Source organism: Lygodium microphyllum, chromosome 7, assembly GCF_053477565.2.
Source record: "Lygodium microphyllum isolate KBCC chromosome 7, Lygodium_microphyllum_v1.1.10, whole genome shotgun sequence".
Classification (NCBI taxonomy): domain Eukaryota; kingdom Viridiplantae; phylum Streptophyta; class Polypodiopsida; order Schizaeales; family Lygodiaceae; genus Lygodium; species Lygodium microphyllum.
The window spans coordinates 146577523-146598968 of NC_141141.1; the positions used below are offsets into that span (position 1 = coordinate 146577523).

General features: G+C 37.4%; 1 protein-coding gene across 1 annotated transcript; it reads left to right on the forward strand.

The window, feature by feature from the left end:
* Positions 1 to 370: 370 nt before the first annotated feature.
* Positions 371 to 4597, forward strand: LOC148034060 (ER-bound oxygenase mpaB-like). Its single transcript, XM_087681010.1, has 3 exons — positions 371 to 388; positions 2602 to 2894; positions 3575 to 4597. The coding sequence occupies exons 1-3, from the start codon at positions 371 to 373 to the stop codon at positions 4215 to 4217; spliced, it is 954 nt and encodes a 317-aa protein (XP_087537136.1). The 3' UTR covers positions 4218 to 4597.
* Positions 4598 to 21446: the final 16849 nt, after the last annotated feature.

Below are 21446 nucleotides of genomic sequence, written 5' to 3' on the forward strand. Positions count from 1 at the left end.
CAATGATAAAAAATTTGTCAGATTGTTCCATGAAAAACAATAATTTTAGAGAATAATTTCAAAATATTTTTTATAATTAGACAAAATGATAATTTCATAGAGTAATTTTAAAATATTCGTAATAATGTTTTTTGGGGCCATAAATATAGTCGTTGGGATATGATCTTCACAAGTATATATGAATGGTCTTGCTAAAAATTCATGTGTCTATTATTTCTAAGGGTAGAGAAGGGATATGATAGTGCTCATGAATTTTCTTGAGTTGTTCCAAGATTTTTGGGAGCTTTGAATTACCTCTAAGGCTTGACTTATAGGAATAAGGGCTAGAGCAAGTTAGGAGGGATTAGAGGATAGCATTAATAGACTTGTCATGGATGTTACACTTGATGTTTGTTATGACCACAAGATGATACTAGCCAAATAGGTGCCTATAGGAGAAGTTGCTACACAAGATTGCACACATCATAATTTTTGAATTGCCAAATGCATAGCATGATTGAAATCCTCACGGAGAGTACATTAAGATCCTCCAGGGGTTCAGCCTCTCTTGTAGAGATTCAAACCTATGGTTTTTTACCCAACATGGAAGGTTTAAGATGTATAGGAGATAATAGCCCAACATGCTTTCCTCCCCTCCTTGCTTTTTATAGTACTCTATTTTAATATTGGCCTTGTGTTCTTAGCACAAAAAGCATGTCTTTCTTTTAGCACTCTTATTTTTTCTCAAAAGATAAATTCAAAAATTTTCCAATCTTAATTTGTTCTTCTTTTCCACTTGTGTTTTCCTTTTATTATGATGCACTTTCAATGTTCCATTGAGAATTTGCAAGAGTTTCTACATTGTTTGAATTATTTCACCTACCTTTGAGATTGATGAGAATTTGATATGCTCCCATCGATACTTTTCTATGGAATTTCTCAACTTCAAACCCTAATAAAATGAGAATCTCCAATGAGGATTTCTTTGCTTTGGAGCACTAGTTCTTTGTAACGGTAATATACTTCCACCCTTGTAAGGCTATTTAGGTGTAGCCTTCTTATTATTCAAGTCACCTCATAGTGAACCTTAAAGTAGCTTCCCATCTATCATGTTGCAAGCTTCCACATAGAGCTAGCTACAATAGTTGGCAATCACTAGAATCCTTGGTACTTATATTTTTGTGTTAAGACATGAAGTTTATAAGTTTAGTGCTAGTTTGAAAGGTGATAATATTTCATCATACAACTGGCAATGTAGTTTGCTTTATTTTCTATAGCCACATGTTTTGGGCAATGCAATTTAGCTTTTTCTCAATATGGCTACGCGCTTTGCCTTGGTGGTTCTTTTTTTCCATGTGCACTTCCATGACCAATATGGTCATGCACTTGGTAATGTGCTTTCCTTTTTAATATGGCTATCTAATTTTCATGATGGGGTATATATGATTGTGTGGTTTTCTTGCCATGCACTTTGAATGTTTGCTCTTGTTGCTCATTTGGACAGTAGGGAATATGATGTTAGTGTGTGGAGTTTCTATTTAATCCATTGGTGCAATATGCTTTTTTCTCACTAATATAATCATGAGCTTTGCAATAAGATGGATGGCATGGCCATGATATATGCTTGGTCAATGTGGCCATGTACTTTGCTCAACATTGTAAGTGTTATTATTGCTAAATGCAATGACTCTGTTATTGGGGCCACACAGTTTGTGTTATTCATGTGTACTAAACATCTTTCTTTTAATTTTCTTTTTTGTTATTGTGATTACCTTTCAACAATTGTGGTCTTGCTTTTGTGTCAATGTGAAAAGCTTAGCCGTGAGTAAGAAGTATTATACAAATGTAAATGTCTAATCAATGAATATTTATTTACTAATTATACCTAGAAAAATCATGAGTTCCAAGTTAACTTGATAGAATATCTATAATTCCCTAGTTAGAGGATAGTACTTGCTAGTTATGACTAGTAAAAAGTAAAATTTTCTAATTAGGTTGATATTATTACTAGTTATACAATAACTTGCTAGATAATGTTACTAGATAGGGCTTCAATTTTCTAGATACTATCTAGGAAAAGGATGTTACTAGTTAGAAGAGACTAGTGATGGCAAAATTATCTAGTTATAACTAGAAAATTCTACATTCTTCCTAGTTTGGTTAGTAATCTTCCTAGTTATAATGTGAACTTTCTATATAGTAAGTGGTTTAGAGTTTCTTGTGATATACCTTTGTCCTTACCTTCTCAAAACCATCATTATCAACTTGAATTGAGAAATAGAGAATTGTGATAAACATCATCTTTATCTTATCCTCATTGTACCTTTAATTCCCTATTACATAAAAGTAGGGAATCACATCCTTATAATTCCTTATGTAGAGATTTTCAAAGGAATGTGGGGAATGCTCTGTATTCCCTATTATAAGATGTAGGGAACGAAGGGACTTTCAAAGGAATATTGTAGGGAATGCTCTATATTCCCTATTATAAGATGTAGGGAATGCAATTTCCTAGTTATAGATGGGGAATACGTACTTGTCTACATAGGAAATATTGGAGAATTTCCTATATTTCACCAAATTGCCTATGTGGGGAACGATTGAAAGTTCCTTGTGGTGCAGTTCCCTTTCTTGAGCAGGAAGGCTCTGGAGTTCGCTCTGTTCCGGACCTACGCTATCCCCTCCATCTCCGCAATCCTCCGCAAAGCCGGCCAGTTCGCTACCGCGGCCTCCAAGCGCTACGACGACACAGATCTACTCGTCGAGGAGATGATCTTCCACCACGTGGACGGCGACCGAGGATCCCTCGCCCTGCGCCGCCTTAATCTCATCCACTCGCTCTACCCTATCGCCAACGACGACTACTTGTACGTGCTCTCCATGTTCGTGCTGCTGCCGATGGAGTGGTCCGCCATGTACGTAGTCCGTTCGAAACCCTAACCTCTCTGTGTCAAAGAGAGAGAGAGAGAGAGAGAGAGAGAGAGAGGTGTGTGGCTTGGTTGCTGCGTGGCAACCAAGGACGGGTACGGTAAGCCGACGCGACGGCCCGTTCAAAGATTCGTTTGTCCTTGCGGATGGGGACGGAGATACACAGAGGGTTCGGGAAAAACATTTTGAGGAAGAGGAAGTAAATCCTTTTCGTTGTTATCTGAGAAGAAAGTATCCCATTGAGAGGTATCTTTGACAAATGTAATTACATTTTGAGAAATTTGAAGAAGATTAATTTCCTTCTTCCAAAGAATTGAGAAGGATTTTGGTGAAGGTGAACAAGTTCTAGGTTGAAGCGAACCCAGATCTGATACATGGGGGATCCCTGACGTGGCAACATCATCGATTTGCTGACTCGACCAGGTGGGTCAACAGTCTTGGCGAAAGGATACGTCGATGCGGGCTCTTAATCACCAACGATATGCCGTGCGGCGTGCCTTCTCTGGATGTCGCAAACAAGTTGCCCTGACGGGGGCGGGGGCCAGCGAGAGTCGGTGGCGACGTGGCGTTGTGTGCATCTGCTGATGTGGCAATTTTGATAATTAGGCCCCTTCCCGAGCTCCGGTAATCTTAACATTCGCAAATTTTGATTGGTTTATCTTGCCAGGTATGGCTATCGAGAGTGGACGGAGCAGGAGAAGCTGGCCTATTTCAGAAAATGGCACGACATAGGCACGCGCATGGGCATGAAGGGCATACCAGGGAGCATCCAAGCATTCAAGAAGTTGAGGGACGAGTTTGAGGCCACGCACATGGTGTACGCAGACTCCAACAAGGAGATCGCGGAGTCTACAGTGCGCCTCTTCCTCTCCACCATACCTGCCTTCTTGTGGCCTGCCGCTCGCAGGATCATCTACTCCCTTATGGATGACAGATTGCTGCGGGCTTTTCGCTACCCCAAACAACCCCCCTGGCTTGTCTCCCTATCGCATCTCCTATTAAAGAGCCATGGGTGGGCCGTTAGGTGCTTGTTCCCTCCTAGACCATTGCATCGCATTCAAAGCCGGATTGTACCGGGCTGCCCAGTCTCCCAAGGTACAGGCTCACTACTACCAGAAGGGCCACACCAAGTTCTTTTTCACATTTATAAGCCCCCAACGTATGAGAAAGGGTACATAATCCCTAAGCTTGGTGCCATCCGGCACGGCCATCTTGGCAAGCCACACGATGGCCCCCTTCTTTGCCCTATTGAAGAATGTGGCAACCTCCCATGGCCCCTCCCTTTTAGTGAGCATACCCTTGGACCTTAGGTAGGCATTGCTCACATTTTGTGACACATGGTTTTGGCTATGTGACCCCTACAAGCAAGAGGCTCTTGCTATTTGCTTGCTTCTATAACCTTAAACTCAATACTACTTGTATAGCCACAAAAGAAGCTCCTCACATAACCTATCATTAGACATCATAATAGTTGACAAGAAAAAAATCCCTATAGAGAATTATGAATGTGAAAAATATCCATGAAATTTCCATCTCTTGGTACTAAAACTAGTTGCAATGTACACTAGAATAAAAAGAAATATGTCTCTAAACCAATCTTACTACATACCAAATGATGTGACATCCTTGAAGTTGCACAAATAAACGGTGCATCATTCTTGAAGCTTAAAATTTTCTCATTCTTTGACCACATATTCTGCTAGAAAGAAATGTTTCTTAACTCTTAGACAACTATAAAAAATGCAACATAGCTAGGGGAGTAGTTATAAGGTTACCATAAATCCTATGACAACTTGCAATAACAAAGTGACTGAACATGACCGTTTATGACTAGAACCAAACTCTTTCAAAAGAAAACAAAAACAATAATGTTTCAAGAGTAGTATTGTCCATACTGTTAACTAGCACAAATTTAGCATATGCTAACTAGAGGTAAGGACGATCTAAAACACAAAATTTTCTATTATGTTATATATAATTCAAAAGCTCTTCAAAAAAAGAATCATGATATATAATCTTTGATAAATTTTGATTATATTCGAAACTTTTTACTTAATATATATATGTTTTTATATGATTAAGAAGCACAAAAGTAGTGAAGGTTAACCCACTTTCACTATTACACTATACAAAAACTTTAAATACATATTGTGTATATCAATATCTAATTGAAACCATGAAGACATTTTTACAATATGGTATTGATAAGATGCTTGGTCCATCTATAAGAACTATTTGCGGTTGACGTCTATATGCATGGCTAAGTGTATATTTAACAACATAGGTGCTATAGTCATGTTAACACGTTCTATCATTTTCATTCAGCAAAAGATGGCACTCTCTAAATAGAGCTTGTAGCAACATACTAGCCTCTCATAGATCTTTGAAATTTAGCTAGCTTTTTCATTGTAACATAATCCCATCCCTCCCCCCTCCCCCTCGGTGAGCGCTGTCAGAGGGGTTTTTGTCAAAAGGTTGAATCCACTGGGGATTAGAGGTAGAAGGAAGTAGATAAAGGAGATAGAAGAGAAGAAAAAGAATACACAAGAAGTAAACACGATAATAACAAATGTAATGTCATCATTACTTAGTTTATTTTAACAAACAATGTGCGTATACATTTCAAAGAAAATTGATTTATGTTACACGTCCACACATGGAAAAAAAAAACTATAGAATCTCTATAGGATTTACAGGAAGCATGAGTGGTTTACTAGAATAGTTTGAAAACTCTAATATCATGTTTAGATGAATTAATTCCCACCTTAGATGGTATCAAATATATACTATGAATTATTTTGAAGGAAATAAGTTGTCCAAGACAAAAGATAGATAAAAATAACGTTATTTACAAAAATCGTCATTTTCACCTATTTTTGATGAATTTTCACAATTCTATCCGTGTGGCCTTGTCGACCACATATGTTCCGATTGTTTTGAGTACCCGAATAACTATATTTGGAGTTCATACGATGAAGTTACGATCCAAACAAGTTGTAGGGCAAAAAAAGACGAAATCTTTGTCATCAATGATGTCATAAAAAATGACAAAAACCAAGCACCCTCTCTTTATCCCCCTCCCCCCCCCCCCCCCCCCCCCCCCCTCACACTACTATATAAACAGGGGTAGAGCGTCACATAACAAACACACAACATCCCATGTAGAAGTCTCTCTACTGTTATTGACATGATGAAGCTCTGTTGTAATCAGCCTCTCTCTCTCTCTCTCTCTCTCTCTCTCTCTCTCTCTCTCTCTCTCTCTCTCTCTCCAACCCTACACAGAAGCGCTACTCGAACCCATCAGGCATCTTTCATGGCTCCCACAAGACGAGGAAGGAAAAGAGAAATCCTGACGGGACGAGACACTCATCGAGAAGGAGGAGAGACTATTCCACAAGACAAAGAGACATCATCATGTTCAACCCAAGGAAAGGGATACGCTGAAGGCCTCTCATCCTCTTCTACTCCGATCCAAGAAGAGAAGACACTGAAAAACTCTATCCTATTCTATCATACCTCTATTCCGTCATGGCCCTGAAGGGAAAGAATTCAGAAGCAGAAATCTGGAATCACTCTACTAACGTGGAAGCAACAGTTGGAGTTGCGAGCATGGGAGTCACTAATGGAGTTACAAGTGTGGATAACAACCCTTTACTAATTGTGATACCACAGGTCTTTCTAAAAAATTTCTATCCAAATTCAATAGAAATAAGATAAGTCTCTTTAGAAACACTGACTTAAGGCCAAGAAACTTGGTTACAAGAACTGGGAAGTTAGAGACCCCAAAATCTCGATGCCTCTGGTTAAATTCCAAGGGGAAGATTTCATTTTGTGAAACTCAAGTAAGCATCACTTGAAAGTTGCATGATTGATTGAAGTCATAAGTGCTTGTAGATATCAATCTGGTTTGTGATCTTCTAGATTAGATATTGATTGAATTAAGAATTGGAAGAGATAAGAATTGAGGAGCTCTATACCTCCCCCAAGAATAGGTGCTGAATCCCCATACCAAGTGGGGATGTTTTTACCGCCGCAGAAGCATGGATCGGCTCCGATGGCGAGAGGTCTCCCAGCATGGATCGTATTAAGTAGGAGGTGGATAGGGTGCCAGGGGGGCTCTGGCTAATAAATCTCTTTCGCACCTAGGAACTACTTGGTCCCTTGTATGGCCCGAGTTCTACTTGGGACACCTATGAACGCTAGCTATAGGTGGATATGATCTTCGTGGCGTGCAGATGCATTGGATGAGGCAGCATGTGATGTGAAGATGCGCCGGATGAGGCAGCACGTGAAATTGTAATTTTTCTTCTCTATGGGCAAGAAAACACACATTATGGAATGTAATCAATGAATTTGTTTTATTCTAATTGTATGTCTGTGAGTAAATAAAGCAAACGAACAACTATGCATAATGGGATTTTTAATTAATGAAGCTGTTTATATATGTTTCACGTAACGTGGTAGGTAATTAGATAGCTAAGAACTTCCATAGAGGAAAGCGGGTGGATGGATTCCCGACGAATCCAGTCCTATGGTAGGGTGGTCTTGGTTAGTCGAGAGGTTATTCCAAAAACAAAGACTAGGAAGAAACTCTGGGAAGGGCCGGTTTGTTGACTTACTTAGGGTTTGGTGTCAGAACCTGAATTGTAAATTATATTAGGGGAAATGTATGGCGGCTGTGCTAGAGCACTGCAAGGGATTTTATAAATCCTTAGCTTGCTATTGGAAAAAAGTGTTGTACTCCATGAACCAAGGGTAATGGCAGTTGCTCATTCTGGACAAGAAGCCTCTCGAAGGACATCTCCGGATGTGAGTTAGTTGTTGATTGGTGACTGTTAGGTCAATTAGGAACCTTTAGGTCAGTCCTCCATGGGTAACGGCAGGGCGCTTCCCTTGCGGGGTAGACCTAGGGTTAACTAGCCGGACAAAATCCGATCATTAGGGGGTTTTGAGGTCTCGAAAATGCCTTGTAAGAGATCCTAGAGAGAGAAAATAATTTAAGAAATAAAATCATTTTATAAAAAATTTAAAAGGTTTATATTTTGGTAAGTTAAAATATCAAAATTCGTTAATAAGTCATTGTTATGATATTTTCGTGGTCACATCAAACCTAGAAATCTAGGTCGCCATAAAGTTGGCAAGGTTGTCATAATGAAGAGCTTACCTCTCCTCATTAAAGTGAAAAGTAATATTTAATTTGAATGTTGGTGGATACTCGATTGTCTCCCTCCATCGTTTCTCTCTTCTTTTTTTCTCCTCCTTAGTAGTCTCTTCTTTGTTTTCGTTCTTGCTTCTAATCATATCCTTAGCTATGGATCAATCACCCAATGATCTCTGTAACTCAGCTATGGATCAATCATCTAATGATCTCTGTAGCTCTCATAAAAGACCTCTCTATCATCTTCATATTGAGTTGGATAGTGAGTATGAACCAATAACAAAGAGAACAAAATCTATCACGGTTACAGAGTCTATGAAACATATACTGAGGTTTGAAGGAAAGAAGAATAGTGATCTTTTGTTAGATAGAAAGCTATATCCCAAAGATCCTAGCAGAAATAGCACTCCTCCTTTCTATAATAGCTTATCATTAATGAGGTTTATTGGTGATGGGGGCTACAATGGATTTTTAGGTTATACACTTAATCTTGTTGCAGAAAAGGATATCCTTGGACTAGAGAATCATCTTTTGATGAAACACAATATAGAGTTGTTGCAGAAGCTAGAGGATTGTCAACAAAAAATTCATTCATTGGAAAAGCGTATCAAAGCTTATCAATAAAAGCAAACTTTATTAGGCCTTCAAAATCGACAAAGAGCTCTTAAAAATATTGAGAATCTCAAACGAGGAGGAGGAGGCTGTGGTAAAAGAATCCAAGCAGCAAGGTATATTTTTTTTCACTTGAAAAATCTTAAATATGGCTTTATTTAAACTACTTGCATTGATTTGTGATGTTAATTTTGCTTAGATCTCTTCTACAGCCAAATGCAAGTGAAAGAGATTCTTTAAAAGCAGCTTAGTTTTATTATCATCTTCTTCCTTCAGTACTTTCAAAGGATATTTTGGAGAAGAAGAAATTTAAAAAGGCAAAGAAACAATGCTTGGAGTCATTTGTAAAGGATCATTCTTTGGATTCTGAGTTAGTACAGAAGACACTGGATAGTATTGGTATCAGTCGAGATGCTTATATGCAACTTTTCCAGTTTTTACAATCAAATATGAAGCAAGGACAGGTACACAATTGCATACTTCCGAAGCCATTTGTGGTTAGGACTATCAGACAGAGAGTTAATAACAAAGTGATGGAGATTCTAGGTGAGCCTTTTCATATCAAGGCTAGCTTCAAGGGCAAGAAAAAGGAGGTTACATTCAATGAATTTAACAATATTTTCCTTGACTTGCCCACCCTATAATGCTTAATGATCAAATTTTATGACTTGTCAGTAGTTAGCAGAGGCACAGGGAGTGGCTAGATTTGTGATTAAACTTGATGAAAGTGAGATTCTGAAATGTAAAAAATTGGAGAGAATCTCTATCACCTTGATGAATAGAGCACTTTTGTCAGGTCATTGCAATCACTCAACAACATTTAGTGTTCAATCTGAATATAACATTTGGTGGCTATGAGCATTTGAGGTAGATACTGAGAATTTTGATATATTATATTGGGTTTTTCATCAAACATCAATACCTAATGTTATTCAAAGGCAACAAGTAGGAGAAGAGCTATTTGTTGAAGGATTTGAGAACTACATGATTAAGTGGCACATAGCTAGTGACCTAAAGACACTCAAATGTATGTATAATGTATCAAAGAGAGTTAACTCGAGATCTCCTTGCTTATACTGCATGTCACCAGCTGCAGAGTTAAACTCAAGCAATTGGAATAGAGCTCCCTCTAGGCACAATAATGATCCATAGTTTAAACCAGTCTTGGACATTCCTTTCGCGAATATCCATATTTGTACACTTCATGCACTTTGCAAGATAATTGAAAAGCTTGTTCATCTCTATATAAGATTTGCATGGAAGTTGGAGCCATTATCAACTAGAACAGATGCTATAACAAAGGTTGAAAAAGTTCTCTCTGCAATTGGTTTGCATGGTCGCAATGTTGTTATTGAACCAGATCTTCAGAAGTCTAAGGATGGTAATTGTGTCCCAAAAAAACCATCTATTGGTGGAGTGAAGGTTAGAAGGTTTCTAGGCTTTCATGGAAGACTTGGCAAGATAAACTCGAGAAATGGTGGCTCAACTATTAAATTTAATCAGTGGAAATCCCTACATAATGCAGTTAAGGATCACATTGATAATGAACAAGCTCGAAATAGAAAAGTTAAAGTTTGGGAAACACTAGACAAAGTGTTTTTTTATTGTGATAAGACTGAATGGAATGATGATGATCTCAAAGACTTTAAAAACCAATTAAACCTTTTCAAAAAGGCGATGACAGAAGCTTGGGGTGATCAACACTTTACTCACTATATGGTAAGAAGTTTGTATATGTTTGTTTCTTCATTGTCGAACTCATATAATGTTTTTTAATAACTTTCTTTATTTGTTGACTATGCAGCATATTCTATACAACCATGCTCCATACTTTATTAAACAATATGGATCTCTATCTATCTGGTCAACCCAAGGTATGGAAAAATCACATTATCAAGCAAGAACAAAATATTTCAGACACACAAGACATGGAGGTGGAAGACACAAAGCCAACAGTTTATTAGAGGTCTTTCAATGGTTCTATCGACAAATTTGGCATAAATTCAAGCTTAAAGATACAACCACATCAAGTAATACATCATCTTTAGCAAGGACTATACAAATTGTTACCCAAAGAAGAAAAGATAGATATTTAAATTCTTGCGCAAAGCAAAGATTTACAGAATGGTTACAAACCAAACAAAGAGTTGGGAAAAGATGGGTTTCAAGAAACCCTTAATATTTGGCATCTTCTAGTTTGATTGTGTTGCAGAAGAGTCCTTAGTTTCAGGCACCTCGACAGGGCCTCCAGAGGAGTTCTTAGTTTCAGGCGCCTTCAGAGGAGTCCTTGGTTTTAGGTAGCTCGACAGGGCCTCTAGAGGAATCTTTTGTTTCATCCCACTCAATAAGACCTCTGTATTTCAAAAACTCTTGTTTCCAATAGCCTGGAAGAAGCTTCAAATTCTTACTATCTCCTACATAAGAGAGCAAATAGGAGCCAAGAACTCCAAAATATCCAGCTCTAGATCCATTGTATCTAGGCATGAAGCCAAAAACTCTTATGGCTTCTTCCTTCTCCACTAAAATGATCTTGTCCAAACCTCTGCTGAAAACTTGAGATTCAATTACCTTTGAGATAGCTCTCAATGCCATCATTGGTAGACTTGGAGAGCTTGGCAATCTACTATGATATATTACAATTGTTTGATTGTTTAAGTTTCCAATATAATGGCCAAGGCTTTGATTTTTTCCAAGCTTCATTGGCCTAGAGCCCTTGGCCCTTCCAAGAAAGTTGTCCAGATTTTCAATCTCAATCTACAGAACAAACCACAACAGTACAAGATATAAGATATTTATCTATAATGCATAATAAAGTCTAACATAAACTCAATGGGTAACTTTGAATTATATTTCATACCTTAGGGTGTTCGGCTTCTTCAAGAAGACTATCATCATAAAGATTTATTGAACTCTTCGGCTTCTCATTTGATGGAGACTTCAATCTCTCTTCATACCCTACATCATCAATATGAAGTTTCTTTTGGACCTGCAAGAACTCTTCTTCTGTAGGTAGCCCCCCCTTTTCGTATTCTATGATCTGATTAATACATGTATGTAAGGCTATAGAGCTATCTTGGAAATTCTCTCCCTCAACATCAAGACTTGCTAGTGGTTCTTGTTCATAACCTATAAAATTCATGTCATTTTTGCCCCAACCTGCAAGGATTGCTAAGCAATAATCTTCTCTAAGATCAAAAAGATGTTGAATATCATTTAGCAACACATATCTCTTCTTTTTGATAAGATAAGTGGGAAATGTTGGAACACATGCAAGAGGACCTTCTTCATCAACCTGTGCACTTGGCTCGATCTCCTTTTCTTCCACCATTGTGATATTGTCACTCTTGAATAAACCTACATCAAAACCTTGGACAAGTTGATTCTCAACATCTTCTTGGAACATCTCCTCCTTCTCTTCGACCTCCTTATCCATACTTTCAATATCCTCTAGCTTTCCCTGTTGGTCTATATTTGGAGAAGAATTTTTCATGTACTGAAGATACAAAATAAATCCAACGTCCTTGTGGATCAGAAGGCATTGGTGATACCTGTGGAAAGGGCAACATGTTTCTTTCTTTCTGAATTCCTCATCAATGAGGTTGAACCTGCCTAGCAAAGTTGACCTAGATGTACTGGTGGCTCCCATGACATCACTATAATGAACAAATCCATTGACTTCCAAACCTTGCACATGTCTATCATAAAAACATCTGTACTCAAGTTTATCTTCAAGATCCTCCAATAACTCCTTCAAATCAAAAGGAACATTGAAAATTTTTCTGATATAGCTAAACTTGGAAGAATTTCCAGTGGTGTGTAAGAAATCAAAGAGCCTATCATCAGATGTCTCCATTAGCTCCTTCTCATCCATTCCTTCCAGAGATAGCTTTCTCTTTGTCATCTTGACCAGGAAAAGGTTTATCCCTGAAAACAAAGAAAAATGGCAACAATATCCAATAAAATAAGATGGAACCATGGAAAGAGGCCCCAAAATTGCATTTTTCAAGATTAAAAAATAAAAAAAGGAGAAATTTTTTAGTTGACCGGTAAAACACGAAAATTAAAGTGTCCAAGGCAAATGTCTGTGAAGAAATCGCGTTTCACCGGACAATACCTTGAAGACGAAAATTATTTCAATATCTCACCGGTGAAACACGATACTTAGCAAAATATCACTAACAGGGACATTATTTCGCGTTTCACCGGTCAAAAGATGCAAATCAAGAATTAATTCTATGAAAACACATAAATTTATGATAAAATCCTTTCTGAAAAAGCTATGCTGCTTTTAAAAGATACAAAGCACATAACATCTGTAATTATTCAAGTGTTATTAAAAATTCTTTCTATATTAATCAAATTTATTTTGTTAAAATACTTGTAATAAAAAAAAATTGTTATCTATCAAAGATTGTTGAACTGCTCTTCACACAGGAAGCAAGGACCTTGAAGGGAAGTCGAGACGAAATTTCGGCAGAAAAGAAGACAATGTCGGAGAAATGGCTTCGAAATGCTTTTATATTGACCGTTAAGCATGTGGTGATAGTTCCAATGAAAAATTTTGTGTAATGATGGAAAAATAAACGGGACCGCAAATTTGGATGAAATTTCTAATATTTTACATGCACGAAATGCCTCAGAATACGTGCACACGTGTCTCACTTAATACACCGTATCAAACTCCTCAGAAGACGTGCGTACTTCCTTTTTTCGAAAATTCGTCACACGTGTGTTACATAACACTTTTCCAAGTAATGCTTGTTCCGGTAAGCGAGAATACATCACATGTGTTACTTAACACTTTGCCAAGAACGTTGAGTCCATGCAAATTCACCGCCTTCGCCTTTCACCGCATTTTCAGCAAGCATAAAACATTGCTATTCCGCCTTTACCTTTGGTATTCCTTCCAATCTCCAAGCATTTCATTGTTTCCCCAACAAAGGAAACCTTCGAGCATATTCTCGTCATTAGGCTGAGATTGTGAAGAACAAGCTAAAAAGAAGGTATGGTTTTCTGCATCTTGCTTTTCAATAACAGGCTCCATTCAATGCATTCTTTATATACTTTTCCTTAATCCTTTATGTTATTATGAGCTTATTAGCACTACAAAAGAATTTTTTCCACAGTGGGAGCATTCCTTAATGTTGTGGGGATTTAAGGAAATCTTCAAACTTCTTCCCTAATTCTATGGATATTTTATATAATTTTAAAAGCTTTCCTTAGATCAAAGCTCTTTTTTCTTGGTTTTGTCGATTTCTTTGCCATTCATGAGTTGTCCAGTGAAACGCGAAAAGAACGTGCTTCAAGGAGGCCTCCTGTCTTAAATTCGCATTTCACTGGACACAATGGACAACAAGTCCGATGAAACGTGAAAAGAAGCAGCTGCAAGGAGGCGCCTTGCTTGACACTCGCGTTTCACTGGACACGCTCGAGAAAAATTCAACTGAAACGCGAAAAAAACATGCAGTATAGATACCTCTTGTCTGAAACTCGCGTTTTGCTGGACATGCTGGAGAAGAAGTAACATGCATTTTTTTGGCAGATGGCTAGGACTAAGGCAACAGCAAGAAAGGAGAAGATTGATCCTAGGGATTTAGCATCAAAGATTCGTCAGTCTTCAAAGCCTCAGAAGCTCTCTAGAAAGTCAAAGCCAAAGAGAAAGTTTTCTCAAAATGTCAGGTGCCTAAGGGAGATTAGGAAGACAGTAAAGGCTCTTGACAATGCAATTCCAAAGTTGTCTTTTTAGAGGCTTGTCAGGGAGATTTGTGACAAATATAGTTTGGATAGTTTCAGATGGACAAGAACAGCTCTTAATTGTATACAAGAAGCCATAGATGATTTTTTAGTTGAGTTTTTTCAAGATGCATATATTTGTGCTGCTCATGCTCATACGCTCACACTCATGGACAAGGACATGGTAATTCTTAGGAGGCTAAGATATAGATTTTCAAAGGTCCTTGAGCCAATTCCCCTCACTGATGTGAAGACATTTAATATCCTTAATGTGCCCCCAGCTAGGAGAAAGAAAGATGATTCTGGTCTCAGATTTGAGGATGTCACCCATGAGAGGGATACAAGGCAACATGAAAAAGAGGAGAAATCTAAAGAGGATTAGGTAGATAAATGGAGAGAGTATAGGAGGCAAAGGATTGAAGAAAGGGAAACAGAGCAACTAGAGTCCTTTGAAAATGAGCTAGCTACCCTTCTTGAAGCAGCTAATCCAAAAGGATTCAGTGTGTTTTGTTTCTTACCTGGTGACTTAGGCAAAAGAACTGAGGTTATCTCCTTTGATGCTGTATATGTTCAGATTCTTAAGGATAAAAGAAGAGAAGTAAATGACAGTATTATTCTTGTTGGCCTAAGGTATATTCATTCATAATTACTTATACTTTTTTATATTTTTTAACAATAAGATTTTTCTTGTTTATACTCACTATTTTTGTGCCTTTTTTAGGTGTATAATGCATGAGTTTCCTTTCGATATACAACAAAAAATTGAGGTTCTTGATCCATCTATCTCATTCTTTATGAGGAACGAGCTTGATACAAGTTTTATTGAGCACTGGCTCAATCTGATTGACTTCGATACTTTGGAGCTCCTTATAATTCCATATAATGAAAAGTAAGTGATTCAATATTCTATTAGAGTTTTTGAGATTTTATCCTACTAATTTGTTGAGATATGATTGCTTTTAGTTCTCATTGGAGCTTGATTGCAATAGACCTTGTGGATAAGCAATCCTTTTTAATCAACTCTATGAAAGGAAGCCATGGAAATGCTAAATTGTAAGTTATATTATCCAAGGATTCCTTGATATTTCAATTCTTTTTTTTGTAAGTACTCTAAATGTCAACATATTTTATATATAGAGGTGCCAAAAGATTAATTGAAGAGCTAGAGAAAGGACCCCCTATGCCGTCTCATTTGCTTGCAACAATGCAATATAGACAAGTTGCGGTAAGTTATTCATTAAAATAATTAAAACATAAGTTTATTCTATGAACTACCATCCGTCCTCTTTATAGTTTTACTTTGTGTTGGTGGTTGCAGTGTTCCCATCAGGATGATAGCCATTCTTGTGGGGTTGGAGGGTGATTGCAAATGCTAGAAGAATTGTTAACTTTGTTTATCTTAATGATGATAAACATGTAAAGGTAATATGAAAGATGCTAAACTTTAAGATAGATATTAATTGCAAATAGTCCATTGATGATAAAAATATAGTCTATTGTAAGAACAATAATGAACTAAAACCCTTTTTTCTATAAATGTGTGACAGTTTACGAAGAATTGCTATACATCTGAGCATGTTTGGTACGTCAGAGCAAAGCTCTTGAAGTATATAATGGTCAATTGTATACAACCAACAACAGATATTGGTGGGGATTTGCACCATGAAGGAGATGCGGTGCCTATAACCACGGAAGGCGAAGCCACAGCTTCAACACCTTCTATACCCAAGACATCAAAGAAATGCAAAAGGACTCCTAGAAAGGATAGTTCTCCAAAAAATAAATAGCTTTGCCATATTGCCTTGTAAGCCTTCATATATAGAAATTTGCCCTTCAACCCTTGTATATCTCATAGAGATGGCAGATAGACATTTGCTATTCGATATCTGCAAAAAAAAAATACAAATGTTTGTTAGTTAGAAAGTGAGATCTTGATATACATCTAAGTAGATATAATATGATGCGAAAACTTACTCGTTTCTTGTCAAGTTGGAATACAAAGGAGCATGGTAGTTCAATGTCTTCATTTTGTAAATTCATCCTCACTTGATGTAGCGTACATGATTTTCTGATCTTTAAGATTGCAATAATATCCTCGTTGAACCAAATATCAAGATCCATTACAGGATCTTTGCTGAAATCATTAAGATTCTGGTCTAAAGCAACTAGACTACTACCAACAAAATGCCATCGACTATAGTAAAAGCTAAGGATAAAATTTTGAGTAGCAATCATATATTTACAATCTATAGAGTCTTGATCTATCTTACATATAAATTTTCCTTCTGTCCTTGTATCCCATCCTTCATCAACAAATTGTATGATATGATCATATGTTAGTCTCTTCACTGAAAGCATGGTTTTTGTTATTCTTATCTCCATATTAGAGAAGAAATCAATAAATATATTAATAGGCATAAACAAAGTAACTTTGCTTAGCCTACTTGAGATATTAGATTTTAGTGCTTTCTGGATCTCAGAAAATATCTTACATCTATAGCGCTCACTAGTAGCTGGACTTGGCAAAGGCCACTCAAAGCTTGAAAAATCTGGCAAAGGAAAGAGTTTTATTGATCCCCATTGGCAATGCCGCATAGGAATAACATAAGAATGGTCATAAAAGAATATTCCATTCTCTGCAAGCTCTGTCTTCTTTCTGCCTCTATACATTTCTTTTCCAATTGAACCATGTATAACATCAATAACATCAATAATAGACTCCACTGGTTGCCATTTCTCAAGATTAGAGGGATAGACATCTACAAGACAAACAAATATTATAATGAAAAAACCTAAACCATGTTTAAGAAAGGAAAAAATTTAAGAATCAAATTCTTACAATTTGGTCTATGCATTGGAAGCTTTGAAGATCTAGGTTTCAAACACATCTCTCTATGCATGAACACATGTTGCACTAGTACCTCTTTGATTCTATTCTTATTTGCTCCAAGCTTAAAATCTCGGATTCTGCCCTTCCAAGCAGAGATAAACGAGCTCTCATGTCTTTGCCTTTTTCCACGTTTTGCTTGTTGCATGGTGATCCAACTACCTTTGCTAATGATAGTAGAAATCCATCTTTAATCAGTTTGGAATGAGTTAAACATTGATATGGATGTGATTTGGGAGCTTGGACGCCTTGTTGAAGGTCGAATTTCTGTATCCATGGTAGAAAAGAGAGAGACATGCATAGAGAGAGAGAGAGAGAGAGAGAGAGAGAGAGAGAGAGAGAGAGAGAGAGAGAGAGAGAGAGAGAGAGAGGACTAGGCTACCATAACAGAGGGAAAAACAATAGAGGAATAAAAGAAAGGAGGGAAAAAAGTGAGCGGCATGCTTTTCACCAATTTGAATTTCGATTACATTAGTCATTATCATTAATCTAGAAACATAATTAAATAAAAGTAGCCGAGACTCTATGCCATTAATGCAAAAGATGTCATAATCACGAATATAAGAGACTAAAAATAGATAATAAAAATACAAATTCCTAATATTATTATATTTATATATTTTTGTACAATGATTTTTTACTTTTTTAAAATAGAAGTTTCGTTACGGAGGCTTTGCTCTTATTGGTCTAGAGCACTCTCTCTCCACATCCTAAAAGGCATTTTCGAGACCTCAAAACTCCCCTAATGCATTCTGGTTAGAGTACGGATGGCAATGGATGGAAGATAAACTCTAGTTGACTACTAAAACATTACTCGTCATGTAATCAAAGGTGAGTACATTACAAGTAGTATCAGAGTGAAAAGAAATATTTAAAAACTTGGTATTACAGCCTAAGATATGAGTTGTTTTTTTTCTTGGCCAAGACAAAAATGTCGAGGTTGAAGCAGAAATATGGATCGAGTCCATGGAAGATTATTTCATTGTTGTTGGAATCATCCCAACTAATCAAGCAATGATCGATAAGTTAAAGCTAACAGGAGAAGTCCAAATTTGGTGGAAACAATGGTATAAAGACTAAGAAATCTTCGAAGCGTTTGTTAGTTGGGACGTATTAAAGGATGCCATGCGAGGCCGTTATCTTCCGCCAACATACCGCACACAAAAGATGAATGAATTCTTTGTTCTAAAGCAACTTGGAACGACACTAGAAGCCTATTACTCAAAGTTTGTAACACTTTTCAAGTATGCACCGTCTATGGACATTGTGCAGCAAGTATCCAAGTTTTGCCATGGATTGGATGATTCCTTGAACACACGGCTTGAAGCAATGCATCCGTCCGACCTCCAAGATGCATTGATAAGAGCAAGTCCGATCATACAGGAACTCCAGTCCAAACCAAGAAACGATAAGCCTTGGAATAATAAGTTCCAAAATAGAAATATAATTGGGCCTATGCAAAAAGAGCCCAAGGTCAATTCCAATCTACTAATAGCAAGAACGTTATGATGTCGCAAGTGGAGAAATTTATTGGTGGTAATAAGGATACTTTTAGGTACTATTATTGTAACGAACCTGGCCACACCCAAAGGTGATGCCCAAAACTTGGACAGAATGAACACTAAAGAAAGTTCCGTAACAACCAGAGCCAGACAACCAAAACTAGAGAAAGAGTTGCCGACATAACCCTTAAGGAAGTAGAAGGTGATGAAGGTCCCACCTTGGAAACCGACATGGAAAGAGTAAGAATTCATGCCTCTTTCAACAAGAAGGGACCAGATCGAAAATTCTCAGTATTTCAAATACCATTAACCTATAATGGTAAACAAGAAAGTTCTGTAACAACCAGAGCCAGACAACCAAAACTAGAGAAAGAGTTGCCGACATAACCCTTAAGGAAGTAGAAGGTGATGAAGTTCCCACCTTGGAAACCGACATGGAAAGAGTAAGAATTCACGCCTCTCTCAACAAGAAGGGACCAGATTGACAATTCTCAGTAATTCAAATACCATTAACCTATAACGGTAAACCCTTTAAAATTTTGATTGATTGTGGAAGTACACATTCATTCATATCACCAAGGTGTACTAGAAAACTAGGCATAGACACAATGCATGCATCTGGGCTGATAGGTGAGTTAGCTAATGGAAAAGAAGTTTCCTCAATACAATAGACAAGTAAGGTGGAGTTTAATCTGGGTGGCAATCAAACCAACATGAAATTCAGAGTGATGAACCTCGGAACCTATGAGTGCCTGCTAGGAATGGATTGGTTAATTCCCAATGACTCTCATATTCATTGTGAAAAGGGCCAAGTCACATTCTTGAATCTTGTAGGACAACAAGTGACCACACAATGAGAAGTAGGAAAATCGAAGATTCAATTAGCAAAAGCTTCTCAAATTGTTAAAGGTTTAAGAAAAGTATCACCTATATATGTAATCAAATTAAATAAAATTGAACACGATAAAAAAGCCGAAGATGAACCGTCGTGGCTTAAGGAATATGCTAATGTATTTCCTAAAGAATTAACTAAACTTCCACCACAAAGAGAAGTCGACTACGAAATCAAGCTAGTATTAGGAGCTGCACCAGTTGTGCAAGGCGACCATATCGAATGTCCATTCTGGAACCCATAGAACTAAAGGAACAACTCAAACAGCTCTTAGATCAGGGATACATTAGACCCACTAACTCACCATGGGGAGCTTCGGTGTTGTTTCAAAGGAGAAGGATGGGACTCTTCATCTCTGCATTGATTATCGAGGGCTAAATAATGTAACAATAAAAAATAAGTATCTGATTCCAAGGATCGACGAACTACTTGATCGATTACAAGGAGCGAAGATTTTCTCCAAGATTGATCTCAGATCAAGGTATTAGCAAATCAGAATCAAGCAAGAAGATATCCCAAAAACCACTTTTAGCACAAGGTACGATTATTACGAGTTTATCGTAATGTCATTGGGATTAACCAACACCCTTGCTACCTTCAACATATTAATGTAAGATATATTCAGACCTTATCTTGATGATTTTGTCATTGTATTCTTTGACGACATCTTAACATATTCCACGGATGAAGGAAGTCATGAGTCACAATTGCGGACAGTTCTTGAGACAATGCGGTCTCACAAGCTATATGCTAAGAAGAAGAAGTGTGCATTCTTCAAGAAGCAAATCGAGTATATAGGGTTTATAATTTTAACAACAAAGGGAATTTTAATAGATCCAGCCAAGGTCAAGGATGTACAAGACTGGCCACCTCCAACCATCGTAAGCGAAGTTCGTAGCTTTTTGGGTTTAACAGGATGGTATCGGGTCTTTATCAATAATTAAGCCTTGATTGTTGTACCCCTCACCGACCTACTCAAGAAGCAGGTTGCCATTAAATGGACCCAAGTTGAACAGTCTAGCTTTGACAAGCTCAAGCTAAGTTTAGTCACAGCCCCGATCCTCAAACTACCTGATCTTAGCAAAGAATTCGAAGTGGTGGCCGATGCGAGCTCTCTTGCTTTGGGATATGTACTCATGTAAGAAGGACATCCAGCAACATATTCCTTTAGAAGATTGAAGACTCATGAGAGAAATTATGCTACTCATGACTTAGAATTACTTGCAATTATCCATGCTCTTAAGTTATGGAGATATTATCTACTTGAGAAGAAATTCTCATTGGTAACTGGCCATAAAAGTCTTAAATGGATCTTCACTCAACCAGACCTAAATATGAGGCAACGTCGGTGGATCGAAGTCTTGCAAGAGTATGATTTTGAGATCAAATATAGACTCGGCAAAGAGAATGTAATTGCATATGCTTTAAGCCGCAAATCATTTCTCAATGCACGTATCTCAGAAGAACCTCTTAGAGCTCAAACACTAACTACAATTATATCAATGCCTAGCAATCCCCATCATTGAGCTAGCCAAGGAGAAGGCAAATAATGATCCCAAATATCAACAAATACTGAAGGAAATTCAGAATAAAGAACGAAATTCTAATCTTAAGACAAAGTATCTTAACTTCTCTATTGATGAAAGGCTTGTCTACTTCAGGACAAGATTATGTATTCCTTCAAGTCAATATCTTAAGAAGAAGATATTATGGGAAGCTCATGATTCCCCATTTTCAAGACATCTTGGCTATACC

What these genes read in the sequence shown, in the direction of transcription:
- LOC148034060 (XM_087681010.1), top strand. An exon ending in CCGATGGAGTGGTCCGCCAT is followed by an intron (nt 2,895 to 3,574) that starts GTACGTAGTCCG and finishes TTATCTTGCCAG; the next exon opens with GTATGGCTATCGAGAGTGGA.